A 19,988-nucleotide genomic window follows, 5' to 3' on the forward strand; every position below is an offset into this window, starting at 1 on the left:
TCAGCCTTACATTGTTCAAACCGGAGTCGACACTGATGGAGAGACTCAGGAAGAAGTTACAACTTTTAGAATGAAACTGGACGTTTCTGAATGGTTAGTGGATAAATTGATGTAGTTGCTGTGGAGTTGATTCAACTCATCCACTAGCATGTGCCGTCATGTTCATCTTTTGTGTTGAATTGACCCTCGTTTGTGAAGCAGTCCGGTCTAAAATGACGGCATGACAACAACACTCTACTACAACAACTCTTCCTCTTCTCTAAAGCAGCCGACATGGCCACACCCCCTTTATTGTGTGTTCTCGAGGGCGGGGTTTATGTAAATTTTGGGGTTACTGATGTCACTAACCCGGGAAGAAGCTCCTTGTAGTCCCTACCTGTAAAAGAAAATCTCTCCCTTTGCGTTGAACTTTGAGTGTCGTAACTTTGCAGATGTTGTTTAAGCTCAAACAGCAACATTACACACTAACTAAAGTTAAAAGAGTGAAATCATAATCAACCACCCCTTTAAAATGAAAGAAGATGGGGATGTCATTAATTATATCATAAATTATCACATTTAGGCTAAAATGTTTTCAATTAGTGTTACAACCCACCTCAGTATTGGTACTGAAACAACAGCACTGTTTGTACTTGCCACTAACTTACACGGTTCAGGAATACTTTTAAGATTTTAAAGGAAACTTTATTAAATAAACTTTAATTTTAAGTATGTACACATGGAAATATTATGCATATTATATATCAAAGTCTGAGACACATCATGCAAAAAATAAACAGAGTTACAGTTGTTTAAACAAATGAAAGTCTCTCATTCCCCAGACGTCTGTGGAATAATAACAGGAACAAAATGAATGTGTTCCTGAATGATCATTGCCAGCTCAACATTACTGCGGAGATGCTCTTCTTCACATTTTTAAAGAAACTTATTGTAGGAATAAGTGTAGAAAGTTCAAAAGAACAGCATTTATCTGAAATAGAAATGTTTTGTAACATGTATTTACTGTCAGATTTGATCAATTTAATGCATTCTTGCTGAATAGAAGTATTCATTAATTAATTTTTAAAACGTACTGACCCCAAACTTTTGAATGGTAGTTTATAATGTTACAAAAGCTTTCCATTTCAGATAAATGCTGTTTCTATTCATCAAAGAATCCTGTTTTCAACATTGATAATAATCAGAAATGTTTCTTGAGCATCAAATCAAGATATTAGAATGATTTCTGAAGGATCATGTGACACTGAAGACTGGAGTAATGATGCTGAAAATTCAGCTTTGATCACAGGAATAAATTTTACTATATATTCACACAGAAAACAGCTATTTGAAATTGTAAAAATATTTCACAATATTTTGACGAAAAACAAATGATGCTCAGTCTCAAATCCAACTTTGTGCTGCGACACTGACATCTGCTGGTCGAGGTGAAGTACTGCTGGGAGGGACACACTGGTCACGTGGTAAACAGCAGGCAGCTTGAGCTTCCTTCCTCCAAAAATGACAATTGTCATTATGCTGTCTAAAGAAAATATCATAACCGTAGTGCATGTGACTTGATGCTTTATGCAAGTAAAAATCTGAAATTGAAGTCATAATTGACGGATCATTGACTAATAAATGACAGAACAAATAAAGTTGTTGTTCTCAATGCTCTTTGGATCTTCTCAAATCCTGCTGGAGAACATGATCATCAGGTTTACTTCCAGTGCTGCTGCCATTATAATGCAAAAGAGACACACCAAATACTGACACGCTCATTTTTCAGTCAAACAGATATGCTAATAATATAATTTCTGATGCAGAATGTTGTATGAAATCAGAAAGGAAGCGGCGAGATCAAGTGGGAATGAACGACACGACATGAATAAAACAAAAATGTGTGTTTTTATTCAAAAATTCTCAAAGAAATGAACAGAAATAAAGCTTAATTAACAATCTACTGGAAACAAAGGGTAAAAGAGGAGAAAAAAAAAGAGCTTTTTGGCTTCAACAAACACTCCAGAAAACAAAAGAAAAATACAGAGGAAGGTTTCTGATAAACCGAACATACAAGATACCACTGGCAAGCGTGTGGCACATGTAAAACAGAGAAAGAAATTACAAAATCAACTCTCATATAGATATCTCTATGAAAATCTTTTTATTGTTTTTATTTTTTCAAACAGTCTGTACAAAACTTCTCTCATCATAAATTATTACTTTTTTTTCATATAACTTAATGGCTGTCTAGTACATGATTTTTCATATTCATGAGCAATTTTCTCTCTGCACAACAACTCTTTTCAACTCTTTGACCCAGACACAGATTGGCACTTCGGATTCAGATGTTACTAGCAGCATGAGCCACACAAGAACTCCACAGAAACACACTCGCTGCCACACACACACACACACACACACACACGCACGCACGTCAAGAATGGACTCGGCTGTGAGCTGAGCACCACGGATACGCCGTTAAAACTCTGTCTGGACTCGGTCTGAAAGCAACAGTATGGAGGCACATTTCCGCCACATCAGAAAAAAAAAAAAAAAAAAATCATGCTTTGGTAAATCATAATTATGAAATAAAATGTGAAAAAGATGACATACCAAAGTTATGAGGTAAAAAAATGGACGTAAAATGTTTAAATTTAGTCATAATTATGACATAAAAAGACAAAATTATGAGATAAAAAAATCTAAATTATGAGATAAGTCAAAATTATGACATGCTAAGAGTCAAAACCTTTGTCATAATTTTGACTTTTTGTCAATTTCAACTTAGTGTGTCATATTTTCACATTTTTCTCATGAATTTGACTTTTAAGTTATAATTGACTTTTTATCTCATAATAATTGCTTTTTAAGTATTTAAACTTTTTTGATCTCAAAATGATTTAGTCATAATTTTGACTATTATAATTTCGACTTGTGTAATAATTGACTTTTTATCTCATAATAATGACTAAGTTTTCATTTCAACTTTTGATCTCAAAATTGTCAATTTTTTATCTCATAATTTTGACTTTTTAAGTCCACTTGTCCTAATTTCAACTTTTCATCTCAAAATGTACTTAATTTTGACTTTTTTTTACGTATTAATTTCAACTTTTCATCTTAAAATTGACGTAAAATTGACTTAAAATTTTGACTTTTTAAGTCATAATTTCGATCTCAAAATTTTGACTTAATTTCAACTTTTTATCTCAAAATTGATTTAAGTGTCATTTTTTTATCTCATAATTATGACTAAGTATTCATTTAAACTTTTCATCTCAAAATTGATTTTTGACTTTTTATCTCATAATTTTGACTAAGTATTATTTCCAACTTTTCATCTCAAAATTATTACTTAAGCATCACTTTTGACTTTTTATCTCATAATGACTAAGACAATTTCAATTTGTCAATTTTGACCATCTCATAATTTTGACAAATCAATTTTGAGTTGAAAAGTTGAAATTAAGTGTCAATTTTGACTTTTAATCTCGTAATTATGACTTTTTATCTCATAAAGGAAATTTCTCATAATTTTGACTTAATTTCAACTTTTCATCTCAAAATTGATTTAAGTGTAAATTTTTTATCTCAAAATTATGACTTTTTAAGTCTTAATTTCAGCTTTTCATCTCAAAATTATGACTCTGTGTCATAATTATGACGTTTTATCTTGTACTTTTGACTTATGTCATAATTTTGACTTTTTATGCTATAATTATGATTAGCCCGAGTATGATTTTTGTTGTTATGTGCTGGAAATGGGCTTCCATACAACAGTGATGTTTCGGGAAAACCGCAACTTTCAGCATCGCTGTTTCTCACTCGCTCTCTGTCTCTCACTCTCTAGCGCACGCTTTCTCGTCTACTTCCTATGGACTACTGGAATATCTTGTGATGAAAAGCAGCATTTTTTTTGCTTTCGAAACGATGAATCTGAATGCTAAACGACACTAAAACAAACGCACAACTTTCCTTATAACGATAACAATAATAAAAAAAAACTTTTTCGTTTGAAGAAGAAGAAGAAGAAGAAGAAAAGGATCAAAATATTTGAAAACAAAAAACCTGAAAGAAATCAAGTGTACATGGACAGCTCCTGAGCTGGCCGTTTGGTCTGGAGGGGCGGGCTGAACCTGCTAGCCCGACCAATTAAAACAGAGGACAACAAAACTCTGAGGTAGATAACCGGTCAACAAGACCCACCAGGTCAAAAAACACAGTCTTTTGGAAGACAAATTAATGAATAAAGCCTATATTGTGAGTTTAGAAGAAAATAAAAAGTCAAAAGTCAAAATTATGAGATAAAAAAAAAAAAAAAAAATCAAAATTATGAGATAAAAAGTCAAAATTATGACATGCTAAGTCATTGTCAAAAATTTTGTCATCATTTCGACTTTGTCAATTTCAACTTAGTATGTCATAGTTTGGAATTTTTATCTCATAATTTTGACTTTTTAAGTCATAATTTGAACTTTACTATAAAGCCTTACTAAAGTATATTGAGAGTTTAGAAGAAAATAAAAATGGTTTCCTGTAATGGATGCAATTATTATTTCAAAGACCGCGTCCTAAAACCTAGTGAGCTGCCTAGCGTATTTTCAGAAATGGTCACGTTTTTAAAAAGTGAAGCGTGTTTTCCAAAGCGACCTTTTTAATGCTATTAAACACAGCATGAAACGGAAGTTGCGCTTGTTTTTCTTCCATATTGTAACGTATATCCAAGTGAAACGGCTTCTAGAACAAGAACAAATGTAGGGCGGGGCTTCATTTTGTCTGTGGGGAATTGACTGGATGGTTGTGGCTTGCTATTGGTGGATCCCTTGTGAGTGACAGTTTGCCCCGCCCTGATTATCAAGAGGAGAAGAGATGTCACTGCAAGAGGGAGGGGAAGTTATTCTGATTAAAGATAACGAGGTACATCAAAAAAATTATAAATTTATAATAGGGCTGTCAAACGATTAATCACATACAAAATAAAAGTTTGAGTTTGCCTAATATATGTGTGAGTAATGTGTGTAAATATGTATATATAAATACACACAAATTAATGTATATATTTAAGAGAAATATGTTATTTATGTACAAAAAATGTATTTATTTATAATATAAATTATATAAAAATATAAATAAATACATATACTTGTAAATATTTCTCAAATATGTACATGAATGTGTTTGTATTTATATATACATAATAATTACACACAGTACACCCACATATATTAGGCAAACTCAAACTTTTATTTTGTATGTGAGTAATCGTGATTAATCATTTGACAGCCCTAATATATAAATATGGCAATATTCCATGAATAAACAAAAACAATTTTGTTTCCATGGTGACCTTTTAACATCAAGTTTGGTAGTTTGTTTCGCTTTAAATTTGTTTAGGCTTGGTGTTTATAATTAATAATTTATGTTTGTTTTCTATTTATATTTTTCATTCCTGTTCTGTTCTGAATACCGTTAAATTTAAAGGATCGGTTATGGAGTGACGGGAAATAAAATACATGTTTATAGTGTTTATAATATTTTTAAACGTTTCAGTTTATTTCCCGGTATTTTACATCATTTCTGAATTAGTGCACTAAGATACCTAAGGCGGCATCACATGTATTCTTCATTGAGAAGGCAATCCCCTAATGCATTTTGAGTGAAAAAACTGTTGACTATGAATATAATTTACTCAATACAGAAATGAATAGCCAAAAAGTAGTTGATTCCAACTAAATATTTTGTGTGCTTTGTAATTCACTGCAGCATGCCAATGCAAAACTTGATGCTCCCTCAGAAGGCAGCTGTCTATGTAGGCAGCTCACTAGGGTTTTGGAACAGTGCCGTCGTTTCAACCTGTCCTCGTTCCACATTTTAGTTTCAGTTGTCTCTGCTCTGTAGTGATGTTTTCGTTTAGTTTGTGGCACTTGCTGGATCCAAATCGTCCTTCACGCTATCGGTGTCCGCACCTCGACGACTAAAGACAGCTGAATGCATATGTACAAAGAAGGCACATTCTCCAGAACTGCAATCTAGTCTGTTAAAAAGTCTCAGCGTGGCCCGCCTCCAGAGAAAACGACGTCACGTCCGCACGATCCGCCTGCCGACTGTCTTTGGTGAAGTAAACTTGAAAGTGCCGAGAATTGTTTGCCTGCTTTAAACGAGCACTAAAACCTAGACGTTCACCTCTCCCGAAGAAGCCCGACCGAACCGCTGCTGAAAGTTGTCACTTTTTTTTTTATTTTTTTTTTTTTAGGAGGTTTAACTCTGAACGCATCAAACGATATTCGGTCTGACTGACAGGCCACGCCTCCCTCCCGCCCCCAAAATTAGAATACGAGTCAAAGCACCTCCCCCTCCCACACGAGTTCATCTAAAGCTAAACTACAACACCGAGATTTATAAATGAAAGTAAAAGGCAATTATCAAAAATGTGATCGTTCAGCAGAATTTCTACCACATTCAAACAACCAAAGGATCATCGCCTCTGATTATAAAAACATTAAATCCTATGAAAACTCCATCAATGTTATCACTCGAAACGGTTTGTACTCTAAAAGATCGGAAAAAGCAAAACACGGAAATCCAAGCGCAGCGGAATTTTCCTTTGCGAGAATGCTAAAAAAGCCCTATTCAGCTGATTTACAAGGCAGTAGCCGGACGTCTCTTCTTCGGCTACTGTACGGGAAAGAGTTTAAGGCAAATCGTATAAGACGGACAGATCGGTCAGACCGAAGATGAAGCACACAACAGAAAAACACATCAACGACACTCACACCGCAAGCACAAACGCATCTTTCTCAGGATGTCCGGCTGACAAATCTCTAAGAACAAACATCTGTTTCAGTACAAAAGAAAAGAGAGAGAGAGAGAGAAAAAAAAAAAAACTAATCTGAAATCATAAAAACAAGAATAATATCCATGCACATCGAGTCGCATGATGAAGTTCCTGCATCTATGTGACAATCCTTGGTAAAAAATAATCAGTTTCCTTATTAAAATAAAACTTTTCTTTTTCTTTCCATTTCATTTGTGTGTTGGTTTTTTTTTCTTCTTTTTTTTCTTTGTTAGCATCCTCTGATGAAATGAATCCTTGATTTGCACCTAATGGAACTTATACCAAAATAGTTGAAGTAGTTTTATTATAAAACCAAGGAACTCATCGTAGAACCTGTGCAAAATGTTGATTCATCGGTAGAGCCGGTCCTTCAAAGGAAGCTGTTATTGATTTAGCAGTCGTCTCCTTCTCTCTCAACCTCACGCAACCCTAGAAGTGAAACACAATGAAACTTTTATTCAGCAAGGATGCATTAAATTAAGAAATGAAGACATTAATAATGTAACAACAGATTCCATTTTAAAATAAATCTCTGGAACTTTCTATTCATCAAAGAATTTTGAAGAAAATGTTTGATGGTTTCCACAAAATATGAAGCAGTACGACTGTTTTCATCATTGATAATAATCAGAGCAGCAAATCATCATATCAGAATGATTTCTGAAGGATCATGTGACACTGAAGACTGGAGTAATGATGCTGAAAATTCAGCTTTAATCACAGGAATAAATTACAATTTACAATATATTACATTAGAAAACACTTGTTTGAAATTGTAATAATATTTCACTATTTTTATTGTATTTTTGATCAAATAAATGCAGCCTTGGCGAGCAGAAGAATCAAACATTTAAACGTCAGTGTATAATACAATACATTTTCCAATTACAATAAAAATATATATTCAACAAAAATTTCCATTATGCTTTTAAAATTCCATTCTTTTTCCAGGTTTTCATTATTTATTTCACTCTCGTTCCAACCTCTTATTTTTTCTTCCTTGACATGCAAAATGAGATGTTAGGTTGAATCTTCCTGTTTGCAAGAACAATTTTCAATTTGTTCATTTGAAAAATCATGCCATTAGGTGAATCACAGCAGGTTTGAGATCACTGATTCAAAGTCAATGACTGAACGTGACACGACTCATTTAAAAATTCAGTTTAAAGGTTTATAACTATAACGAAAATATTACCTATAAAGCCAGAGCAGAACTGCTGTGTGTCTCCAAGCAACACAGCGGTGTTTTGTTTCTGATTGAATCCATGTTTCAAGTGAATCAATTGGGTGAATCAATGATTCAATGGCCTGTTCATATCAGAGAGCAATTTACTTCATTCCTGAATGAATCAGCTGTTTGAATGAATCTAATGAATGAATGAATGAATGACTCAATTAGACATTTACTGCCACCTACTGGCAGTTTTAGTTTCTTATTTAGAGCATCATTTCATTTAAAAAAAATAGTTCACCCAAAAATGAAAATTCTGTCATCATTTACTCACCTAGTTATTGTGTAATAATTTCCATGTTGGATCAAATAAACATTTCTTTTTAAAGCTCCTTTTTGTAATGTTTATTTTGATGCTTTTCTCATTTAACATAATAATGACTTTAAATGATCTTTTGGGAGTAATTTCTCAGCCAAATTTAACGTGCAATTAATTATTTAGATTAATTAATCTCCACATTTTGTAATTAATTAGATTACAAATGTAGCCCTACTACAAAGATAACTATAACAACAACTATATTAGCGTCCATACCAGTTGATGATATTGTTCTGTTTATTCAAAGCCTGTGCTGCAGTTTTGTCGTCTGCTGCTTTAAAGTAGAAAAAATCATCTCAAAGTGATTCCGGTGATATCTTTTCTCAGTGCTGTTATCGTTATAGTTGTGGTATGGACTGTATTTTGCTATTTTTTTTATATTTAGAACAATATCTTTATCGTTATAGTTATGAATGGACCTTAAACCAATAGGTTGTACTGACTACTTTTAAGATTTTAAGACTTTTTTGTCCTCTTCGGATCTTTACAGTATGAATCACCATCAAATAATAAATAAAATAATACAAGTCTGAAATGAGGCAAGGGTGGGTAAATGAGGACAGAATTGCCATTTTTAGGAGAACTATCCCTTTAGTTCAGACGTGACACACAGATCAGGATCAGTAAAGCATGACTGCAGGTGGCACAGCAGCACTCAAACTAATACGGCATTAAACCCGTTTACACTTCCAGAGCAAACACATATAAACCGATGATGCATCAACACTTGAAATGACCTCTAAACATTTAGATAAGGATTCTCATGCAATGCTACCACATGCACAAGGCCTCATCCTCCTGGAACCTAGAAAGTCATTCTGATCGTCTGTAGAGTACATTCGTTTTTGTGAATTTCTCTGAGGACATGCATGGTGCATCTTGAGAAGGACATCCTGAGCTTTTCAGATACCAGACAGATTTGGGTTTGACAACTACTTCTCTTTGGTTGGCAGACAATTTCCAAAAATTTAAAGGTGCCGTAGAACGTCTTTTTTTTAAAAGATGTAATATAAGTCTAAGGTGTCTCCTGAATGTGTCTGTGAAGTTTCAGCTCAAAATACCCCATAGATTTTTTTTAATTCATTTTTTTAACTGCCTATTTTGGGGCATCATTAACTATGCACAGATTCAGGCTGCGTCCCCTTTAAATCTCTCGCTCCCTGCCCTCCCGAGCTATAAGTGCAGTTATACAGTGCATAAAGTTCACACAGCTAATATAACCCTCAAATGGATCTTTACAAGATGTTCGTCATTCATGCTTCATGCATGCATCGATTCCTGTGAGTATAGTATTTATTTGGATGTTTACATTTGATTCTGAATGAGTTTGAGGCTGTGCACCGTGGCTAACAGGCTAATGCTACACTGTTGGAGAGATTTATAAAGAATGAAGTTGTGTTTATGAATTATACAGACTGCAAGTGTTTAAAAATGAAAATAGCGACGGCTCTCGTCTCCGTGAATACAGTAAGAAATGATGGTAACTTTAACCACATTTAACAGTACATTAGCAACATGCTAACGAAACATTTAGAAAGACAATTTACAAATATCACTAAAAATATCATGATATCATGGATCATGTCAGTTATTATTGCTCCATCTGCCATTTTTCACTATTGTTCTTGCTTGCTTACCTAGTCTGATGATTCAGCTGTGCACAGATCCAGACGTTAATACTGGCTGCCCTTGTGTAATGCCTAGAACATGAGCTGGCATATGCAAATATTGGGGGTGTACATATTAATGATCCCGACTGTTGCGTCACAGTCGGTGTTTTGTTGAGATTCGCCTGTTCTTCGGAGGTCTTTTAAATAAATGAGATTTACACAAGAAGGAGGAAACAATGGAGTTTGAGACTCACTGTATGTCATTTCCATGTACTGAACTCTTGTTATTCAACTATGCCATGGTAAATTCAATTTTTGATTCTAGGGCACCTTTAAGAAAAGAGGAACAGCATGTCTATTATTTAATCCTTATCAAATGTATTTCATTAAAGGGGTTTTATAAGGGCTTTCTTTAGTGTGTAATGTTGCTGTTTGAGTATGAAAAAGGTCTGCAAAGTTACACAAAGTCCCTCCAGCGGGAGTTCTTCTCTATATCAGTGTCACGGTTTCTGAACTCTCTGAAATGCCTCCATTGTAGTCTTGAGTTTTTTTCCAGGAACGAACACGTCACAATATTTGTCATTTAAATAATTAATATGCAGAATAAAGGGGTGGGGCCTGGTTGAGTTAGTTAGTAGTGTGTTGAAACTGGTGGCTATGGTAAGGGGTGGGACATTTCCCAAACACGCTCATAGCGCTTGACCAATCACAACACACTGTTCCAGCTGACCAATCAGAGCACATTGTGCTTTTCAGAAGGAGGGGCTTAATAAGTCTTAATAAGTCTTAATAAGTCTTAATAAGTCTTAATAAGTCTTTCGCACCAGAGGAACATTTTCGTAGTTCCCTTAACTATTGTTGGAATTATCTGCTTTTTTGTCAAGTTCACACGGCAGGAACTGGGAAAGATTTTTGTTACAGGAACGTCTTTTTGGGGGGGACTAAATTAGCTCCTACTTCAGAATATGGTCTAAAACAGCACAATAGAAACTACCAGTGATGTAAGTGTACATTGAAAATGGCCCTAGGGGAAAATTTAGTTCTCGGTGGACAGCCTTGGTGGCTAGTTCCTATGACTGAGTTCCTATAACTACCCGGTGCGAAAGCAACTATAGCAACATGAGGAGGCAACATCCTCATTTCTGTCCCTGTTACACAATTTTCCTGGTTAAGTTAACATTACATAAAAAGACAGACCAAATACAATTCTATTTCGTATTTTTACACTATATTCTATTTATTAAAATCAAGTATAAATGTCATCAAGTTAGCGTTTTTACGCGTTTTTACATTTATTCCGAAATAATAACTAAAGGCAGTAACAATTTAAACAATATATATTATTTATAAACTAATATTCAGCTTTTCTTTTTAAGAGTCTATTTATTTTCAGCAGTCATGCTTGTACACACTGGTCCCTCACTCACAGACCAAGCTGAATGCTCACTAAAAACTGCAGTCATCATGTTTTCTGCCATTTCAAGTTAGATTTTGACATTAAATAAAGCTGTGATATCTAGCCTAAGTGACAGTTGTTTACTTACTTTTTAATTAGTCTTCCCATTAACACTGTCTTCATTCAGGCAGATTCGACGAGAACGCGCATGAAAACAAGAGGCGGGATTTATCGTACGTTCCAATCATATCCAATCATACTGCCTCCTCTCATGTGACTTTCCCCCATTCATTTTCAATTACCCCCCACTAAACCCAGTGCACACTTTAGGGGTTCTGCTTTGTTTCTATGAACTGAAGGCACAAAAGACGCGGATTCCCCGCTGTAAGGTCACCTGTGGGTGTCGCTATCTGACAGTGTTTCTTTAGAAAAACGAGTGACTTATACACTTTCTAATGTCAAATTTTGTTTTATTTTTGTAATATCGATTATTTTCTCATCCAGTTTTTTTTAAAGGAGGCACTGCCTCCCTTGCCTCCTTGGAGTAAACGCCCCTGCCCTATATACTAAAAAGGGGTGTGTTTCCCGAAGCCAAATATGGTCGCAAGTTTTGTCGTTACCAACACAATTCAATAGAACTTGCGACCATATTTGGCCAATGATGCTTTTGGGAAACGCACCTCAGAGTAGACTGAAAAATATATGTTGTTTTAAGATTCAAGCATGAAACCCTATCCTAGCAGAGCCCAAAACAAAATCAACACATCATGCTGTGCCGCTACATGATGTATAAACAGTGTGAGTTACAGATGTGAGTTATAGTACCTCTTCATCACTTGGCCTGCTGATAGGTATAAGGTGAATGATCACTGGACGAATCCACCTGAGGTTGTGGACTGTTCTCCTACAACAAAACATGCTGCATTTAGGCACCAAACCAACACAAGCAAAGCATGTCATCATTCAAGCTGAAATCAGAACAGAGATCTGCAGCACTAATACAATACAAGTCAGAATATAAATGACTGGAATTAGTTTATTGCATGCATCTTTTTATCTGAAGGCAATTAACATGCGCTAAGGGATGAATGTCACAAAAACATGCTCATGTCACCACAAACAATTCAGTATTCACATTCAGTATTACTGTAAATATACTGTAAAAATACTATTACAATACATTATAATTTATAAATTAAATAATATTCATTATTTACAAGTAAAAATATATATATTTTTTAAATCAGCAGAAAGGCAATACACAAAATACTACCCTGATTTAATACTTTAAAGGTACAATTTGTGATATTTTTTTCCGCTAGAGGTCGCTAGAGGCCTATTCAAAACAAAGGCGTAGTTTGATGACGCCAATTTTTAGAGCGGAAACTTGGGACATGTGGTCTCCATCTCAACGGACGGTGCAAAAGAATAGGGATTGGAGTCTGGAAGAACTCATGTTCATGGATGTGATTATTAACGTTACTGTAGTATGAAGCAGAGCAGGACCGAGTGTTGCGGGAGCTGAACGAGGAGCTGGAGCGATTGATCAACACACGCCTCACTTCGCACCTTCAGCGGGACTTTTATTATGACACAGTCCCCGGCGCCGCTTCCGCTTTTCCGGTCATGAGTTTACGGGAGCTGTCCTTGTCGAAAGAACCAGCGGCAGATGGTAAACAGTAATTATGTTCCATAAATAAGTAACACAATCCACCATAAAACGTGCAAGAAGTAAATAAGGAACTCCTTGAAGCAAACTAGTGGTTTGCTGGACGCTAGACACTACTTTCGCATTTGTCCACGGCACTGTTGTCATGTGTTTTCTACGTCAGTAAAGGCGGTAACAAAGGTAACTGACGTCATTGACAGGCGACTGCACTGCCCCGTGTCACTGTTTAGAATGGGAATTTTCTCATGATTTACAAGTAGTTGAAAACATTAGAGACATTGTTTGTAATCAGCTGGACAAAATATATAACACTAGCCTAGTGGTTTTTGGATATTTTACTGCAAAAATCTTACATATTGTACCTTTAATACTCCAATTTAAAAAAAATATCTGTTTTTATTATTATTATTCTTTTTATCGTTGTTGTTATTATTATGCATCACTGTAATGAGGATTTAGGGATAATGTGCATAATTGTCATGAAAATAATCTCAGTGTACAAAAAAATATCCTAAAAACAAGTTTTATTTTCTTTAAGCAAAATATTCTATTCAATCGGAGTGAACCATTCCCTGGACACGTTCTTAACAGCTTTTGTGCAATCCACTCAAGAACATTTCAGCACAGTTGCACAAGCCCAGTCTGTTCTTGAACTTTTCTCCATTTATGGCGATTGTGAATTCAGGACGTTCTTCAGTACAGGACGAGGTTAAATCTGTGTCTGGGAAAGTGTTTGTCGACATGAACTCACCTCTACTGAGACTGCGGTGGTCTGCATGTGAGTGTATGGAGGGATATACGGCCCCTGGAGAGCCTGACTGGCTGGCATAAACTACAGGAGACACACACAGAGAGAGAAAATATCAACATATGCTGTTTTGTGCTCTCATTCCGTCAGCGTTTTTTTATTTGGTTACTTTTGTGTATTTCTGCTGAGATCAGCTGGAGTTGTGCATGATCCATGTGTTGCCTGTATATGTTTAAATATAGGCCTATACATTTTTTTTTGCAGCGTTTGGCCATTATATGCCGAATCAGTGATCCATGTGTCTTTGTAACCCAAAATAATATAGCCCATTAAAGTTTGTTAAAGGTTCATTCTGCAACTTTTTCCTTTTCTGAGCGAGTAAATCATGAATTTGGATTTAGGCTCTTGTGTTATGCAGGTTTTGTTGGACCTGAGCATTTGATACTATTATTGAACATTACATTCTTCTTGAATGACTAGAATGTATAGTAGGTATCCGAAGCACTGCATTACAGTGGTTTGTCTATTATCTCGAAAACAGGACTTTTTCTGTTAATGTAGGAACATTTTTTCTCATCATCTGCACCTGTATTGTGTGGTGTGCCTCAGGGATCTGTTTTAGGACCTTTATTGTTTTCCTTTTATATGCTTCCCTTGGCCCACATTTTTCAAAAATACAGTATTTAATTTTTTTTTTATTGTGTAGACCTACTTCTGCACACTGTACAGCACTTTGGATCAATTTATATTGTGATGCATGAAGTTTTGTTTATTAACCATTAGAGCGCCAAAAGTTACATAGTGCACCTTTAAGTTGTTAAATACTATTTACAGAAAATGTGCTCTTCCTTATTGAGGCCTTTCTGTTTTAATTGCAACTTAATAATTCACCAGTAGGTGACACTCAAACTTGCAAGGTCCTCAAGGTTCCCTACTTTATAGTATGTGATAAGTAGCATGTCCACATTCACAGTATTTATAAAAGAGTAGGGAAAAAGTGACCTACTTCTTCTAACGAGATTCTGACATGCATACGATGGACACTTTACTATCCCATGAGGCCACAGGACAGGATTTGTGAATGGCAGTGGTAGGTCACGTGATAATGACAACATGGTGAATGTAGTACATTCATATTTACACATATTCATACTATATAGAACACTATAAAAGAACACTTTTTTAGAGGTTGCAAAGTAAGTACTTGTTCAAAATAAGATCATGCAGATCGAAAATAATGTGAAGTTTTCAGTTTCTCTGAATAGTATACTAATACACCAATTCTGAAGTATACAGTATGTAGTGTGCACAGTATGCAAATTTGTATGCATGGATATCCAGATGACCTAGTGCATTTTTCAAAATGTGTAGTACACAACAAAGCACACTGCATAAAAAACTGTATCTCGTCATGCAATGCACTTAACTTAACAATGCAAGTAAAAGTTATATAAAAAATATATGTGAATTTTAATATATATTTGTTTTGATTTATTATTTGGGTTTTTTATTAAAAATGCAAAATACACTTTTTTATCTAACTGCCACATACATGCAACTATTTACCATACGTATTTAAAATATTTATCATTGCACAGTGCATACTGATTTTTTGTTGTTGTTGTTGTTTTTTTTAGGCATTATGCAGGGTATACTGCAGTATGCATAAGGCCACTCCATTCTGAACACAGCCAGAGACTTGGACAGCTGCAAATGATTTATCAGATTTTGAAGAAACAGAACAACACATGTGACAGCAGTGTGAGCGCTCAAGTGTTGACTGTGGGTAGTGCTGCATGTGCTCACCGTTCCTGCGCTGCCCAGAGAGAGGTGACTCATCTGCTGAGTGAGAGGACTCATCATGGACGTGGGCTGCAGAGACATGGAGTGATCTATAGAGGGCGATATCACTGCTCCCTATGACAAAACGGGACATTTACAGTACATTTATCCACTTAGGAAGAAAAAGCAAGAAAGCCACATATAAGACACATATCCACATATATACATATATTTAATAAAAAAAGGCTAAATTAAATCTGTTCTTCATATAAAGCGATCGAGTCTCTTAAGAAAATTTGGACTAAACCGCTCAATTCATATGGATTAGTTTCACGATCTCTTTATGGACTTTTTAAAGCGTCAAAGTTTCGGTTGCGTAGCTGTCAATGGAGGGACAGAAATCTCTCAGATTTCATCAAAAAGATCTTCGTTTGTTTTATGAAGATGAACGAAAGTCTTACAGGATTGAAACAACATGAGGGTGAGTAAATAATGACAAATTTAATTTTTGGGTGATCTAACCCTTTAAATATGTATAAATAATACTTGACTATTTTACTCAATATGTGTGTAGTAGGTATTTTAAAGCATTTGCAGTATGAATTTGCTGATATGTGCTTTTTCAGTGTTTTTATTGTTTTAACTATAAAACTACCAAAATAAATTAATTGAAATAAAGCTAAAATAAAATAAAATAAAAAAATATTAGATAAAAAACTTTTCTGTTCACAGTTTGTTTTTATAATGTTTGACCAATAAAATAAAATACAATAAAATAAAATAAAAAATATCAGATGAAAAACTTTTCTGTTCACAGTTTGTCTTTATAATGTTTGACCAATAAAATAAAATAAAATAAAATAAAATAAAATAAAATAAAAAAATATATATATTAGATGAAAAACTTTTCTGTTCACAGTTTGTCTTTATAATGTTTGACCAATAAAATAAAATACAATAAAATAAAAAATATCAGATGAAAAACTTTTCTGTTCACAGTTTGTCTTTATAATGTTTGACCAATAAAATAAAATAAAATAAAATAAAATTATAAAAAATAAAAGAAAACTATTAGATGAAAAACTTTTCTGTTCAGTTTGTCTTCATAATATTTGACCAATAAAATAAAATAAAATACAATAAAATAAAAAAATATTAGATGAAAAACTTTTCTGTTCACAGTTTGTCTATGTTTGACCAATAAAATAAAATAAAAATATTAGATGAAAAACCTTTCTGTTCAGTTTGTCTTCATAACATTTGGCCAATTAAAAAAAAAAAAAAAAAAAAAAAAAAAATAAGATGAAAAACTTTTCTGCTCAGTTTCTCCTCATAATATTTGACAAATAATAAAATAAAATAAAATAAAATAAAATAAATAAAATAAAAATTCCCTTACAGAATTGCCCTCAAAGAAATAAGCAACTTAATGACTGGCTGCTTCCCAAAATTCCTATGTTTTTTTCCTATGTTTCTCACTATTGAGCATTTTTAAAAAATGCACCAAACAGATCCTTGTAATACCATGTTTTTCTTTGAAATGTATGATAAATAACGGCACATGATGTTTAATACGCAGCAAATTATTCTGTTTATTTGAGACAGAGAGTGCGTGCGCCGTATGACGTGGCATCTGTGAAACGCACACAGTCAGAGATTGGTGCGCCCCCCGGGTCTCTCTGGGATGTGCGTGATGACTCCTGCTTTCTTACACTGTGAGTCAGACTCTGCAAATCCTCTGTGTATTAAAGAGCTCTGAGACATAAGCGCCATTACTGGCCTTTAAATGCCACAGTTTCCTCATTTATGATCCACACCGCTCAGCTCTATACGTACTGACTCACGCAAAATCATAAGCCCATTATATCACACATTACTTATACACACCCACTCAAAAAGAAAACACACAGTCTCATTTAGTCTCTTTCTGTTTGTCATTCATGCAGCCGAGCTTCACTTAGTTCCAGCATTCATCACTGATCTCACACACACACACACACATCTCAGGTTCTTGATGTTGGCGTGAGCTTCAACGACACTGTAATCCAGCATCTGGGTGTGATTTAGTGTTTGAGCACTTACGCAAACACACACTCACACCAGTGTTTCCTGCACAACAGTGCTCTTCAAGAGTAGGAAGCACACGTCACGTATCAGGGACAAAACGTGAACTTTTATTCCGGTATAGGCAATGTTGCTTCTCAAACAACGGAACGGAAATATTTGACAAAAATGACTGAGTCTGATTTATGTAAGTTACTTAATACATAAGACATGACATATTCATGATCGTCTCTGACTTATGATGTCCAACTGTGTTCTTTTTGACAGTAATGTTAAAATTGCAAATTTGTAAAGTTATGGAAAATAGTTTTTTCTTATAACTGGTTGTTCATATGGCAACTCACTGTTAAAGACACATATCCACAGCAGAGGTTTGGTAAATTGTATTTTTATCAATGTATATATATATATATATATATATATATAAATAAAAAATAAGTATATTTAAAAAGATATTTGACTATTTTACTCAATATGTGTGTACTATGTTTTTTCAAGCATCTGCAATATGAATTTGCTGCTATATTCATTTATTATTGTTAATTAAAATTTTTGCTTCTGAAATAACTATTAAAATTTGTTGTCATTAGTTGACCAAGCAGAAATAAAATAAAAATATTAAATGAAAAACTTAAAACTTAAAAAGCTTACATGAAGAATATAAGAAATGTTGCAACTAAGTGAAATAAACTAAAATTAAAAAAAAATTTGTATACTTGACTATTTTACTCAATATGTGTAGTATGTATTTTCAAGCATTTGCAGTATGAATTTGCTGATATGCTCTTTCCAAAACTATTAAAATTGAAGTAAAGCTAAAATAAAATAAAAGTAAAATAATTCCCTTACAGAATTGCCCTCAAAGAAATAAGTTGGAAATAAGCAACTTAATGACCAGCTGCTTCCCAAAATTTGTATATTTTTTGCTAATTTTCACTGCTCTGCTTTTTGCCATGTAATTTTTATAATTTTATATATTTTGGTATTTTAATTTTATATAATTTGGTATTTTTATAAAATAAAAAAATAAACTACTTTATTTTGTTTTAAATAAAACAAAATAATAAAATAAAAAGTAAAATGTTAAAATAAAATAAATAGAAATTAAATCTAAAATAAAAATAATAATAAAATTAACTAAAATAAAACAAAATAAATAAAATAATAAAATAAAATAGGCTATTATAATAATAGTGGCATGCAGAAATAAAAAATGAAACATTTCTTTATAAATAGAAACTTTAGATTCTTAATTCTGTTTGAATGAGCGATGTTCTTAAATATTGATGCGCCAGCCTATGGTTAGACTTATTGACTATATTATTTGGCATAAGTTTGTTTATTCTGATAAATTGATGTGGTTTAGTGTGTTTGTTTGGACTCTGTCTGTCGAAGTCGCCCACACTCTCAGTCTATGACAGTTCAAGTGTATTTCTCCCACACACAAACACTGTTCAGCATGAAATGGATAATGAGAGACAGGCAGTGATGAGACTTACCGGATGCTGCATGATGTAGGGCTGATGGGTGACCCAGGATGGATTCTGTACCTGAATGATAAAAATACAGATTAACAACGTCCCTTAAGACCGTTCTGATACATCCATCTCTGAGACCTCGATCAGGCTGTAAGCAGTAAAGTTTCATCTGTTACCTGGTATGTGGACATAGGTGAGATGTATGGAGACATGGGGGTCTGTGTGATCATTCTGTTCGTAATACTGTAGGCGGTCGGATAGAATCTGTCGAGAGATGAAAAGGGCATATTATTTAAGCAATGATGTATGAGAGGTTATGCAATATTGTAAATATAGCATTGAGAATGAGTATGCTGCCTTCAAAGATACCTTCTGTTATAAAAATACATAAGTATAATTTGTTCAACTATTAATAAGTATAAAAAATAGTTGATTATTTTACTCAATATGTGTGAACTAATTTTCAAGCATTTGCAGTATGAACTGATGTGCATGGTCTTTCCAAACTAAAACTATCAAAATTCATGAATTGACAAAGCTGAAATAAAATAAAATAAAAAATATTAGATAAGAAACTTAAACAAAAATTACAAATATTGCCATGACAACTATATGAAATAAAAAATAAAAATAAAATAATAATAATAATAATAATAATAGTGTTATTGTTAACTGAAACCAAAACTATTAAAAAGTATAAATAAAGCTGATTTAAAATAATAAAATGAAGAACTTAAACCTAAAAACCTTAAACAAAAATAAAAATGTTGCAATTAACTGAAATATAATAAATTAAAGCTAAATAGAAATATAAAAAAATGAATAAACTAGAATTAAAATGAAAAATGAAAATTTGTGCTGTCAAAAGATAAAT

The 19,988-nt window shown here is 33.6% G+C and overlaps 1 protein-coding gene across 3 annotated transcripts in view; it reads right to left on the reverse strand.

Annotated features, from left to right (window-relative positions):
• Window positions 1-3,721: 3,721 nt before the first annotated feature.
• The window catches only part of LOC137035336 (RNA-binding motif, single-stranded-interacting protein 1), an 83,609-nt gene continuing 67,342 nt past the window's right edge, over window positions 3,722-19,988 (reverse strand). For all 3 annotated transcript variants that reach the window (XM_067408498.1, XM_067408497.1, XM_067408500.1), the window contains 6 exons: window positions 19,291-19,378; window positions 19,136-19,186; window positions 15,597-15,707; window positions 13,794-13,874; window positions 12,199-12,277; window positions 3,722-7,246 (listed from right to left, as the gene is read on the reverse strand). In XM_067408498.1, the coding sequence (XP_067264599.1) occupies window positions 12,206-12,277; window positions 13,794-13,874; window positions 15,597-15,707; window positions 19,136-19,186; window positions 19,291-19,378 (403 nt within the window). In that variant the 3' untranslated portion in view covers window positions 3,722-7,246; window positions 12,199-12,205. The remainder of the gene's footprint in view (window positions 7,247-12,198; window positions 12,278-13,793; window positions 13,875-15,596; window positions 15,708-19,135; window positions 19,187-19,290; window positions 19,379-19,988) is intronic.

The sequence above is a fragment of the Chanodichthys erythropterus genome, chromosome 14 (genome assembly GCF_024489055.1).
Source record: "Chanodichthys erythropterus isolate Z2021 chromosome 14, ASM2448905v1, whole genome shotgun sequence".
NCBI classification, from domain to species: Eukaryota; Metazoa; Chordata; class Actinopteri; order Cypriniformes; family Xenocyprididae; genus Chanodichthys; species Chanodichthys erythropterus.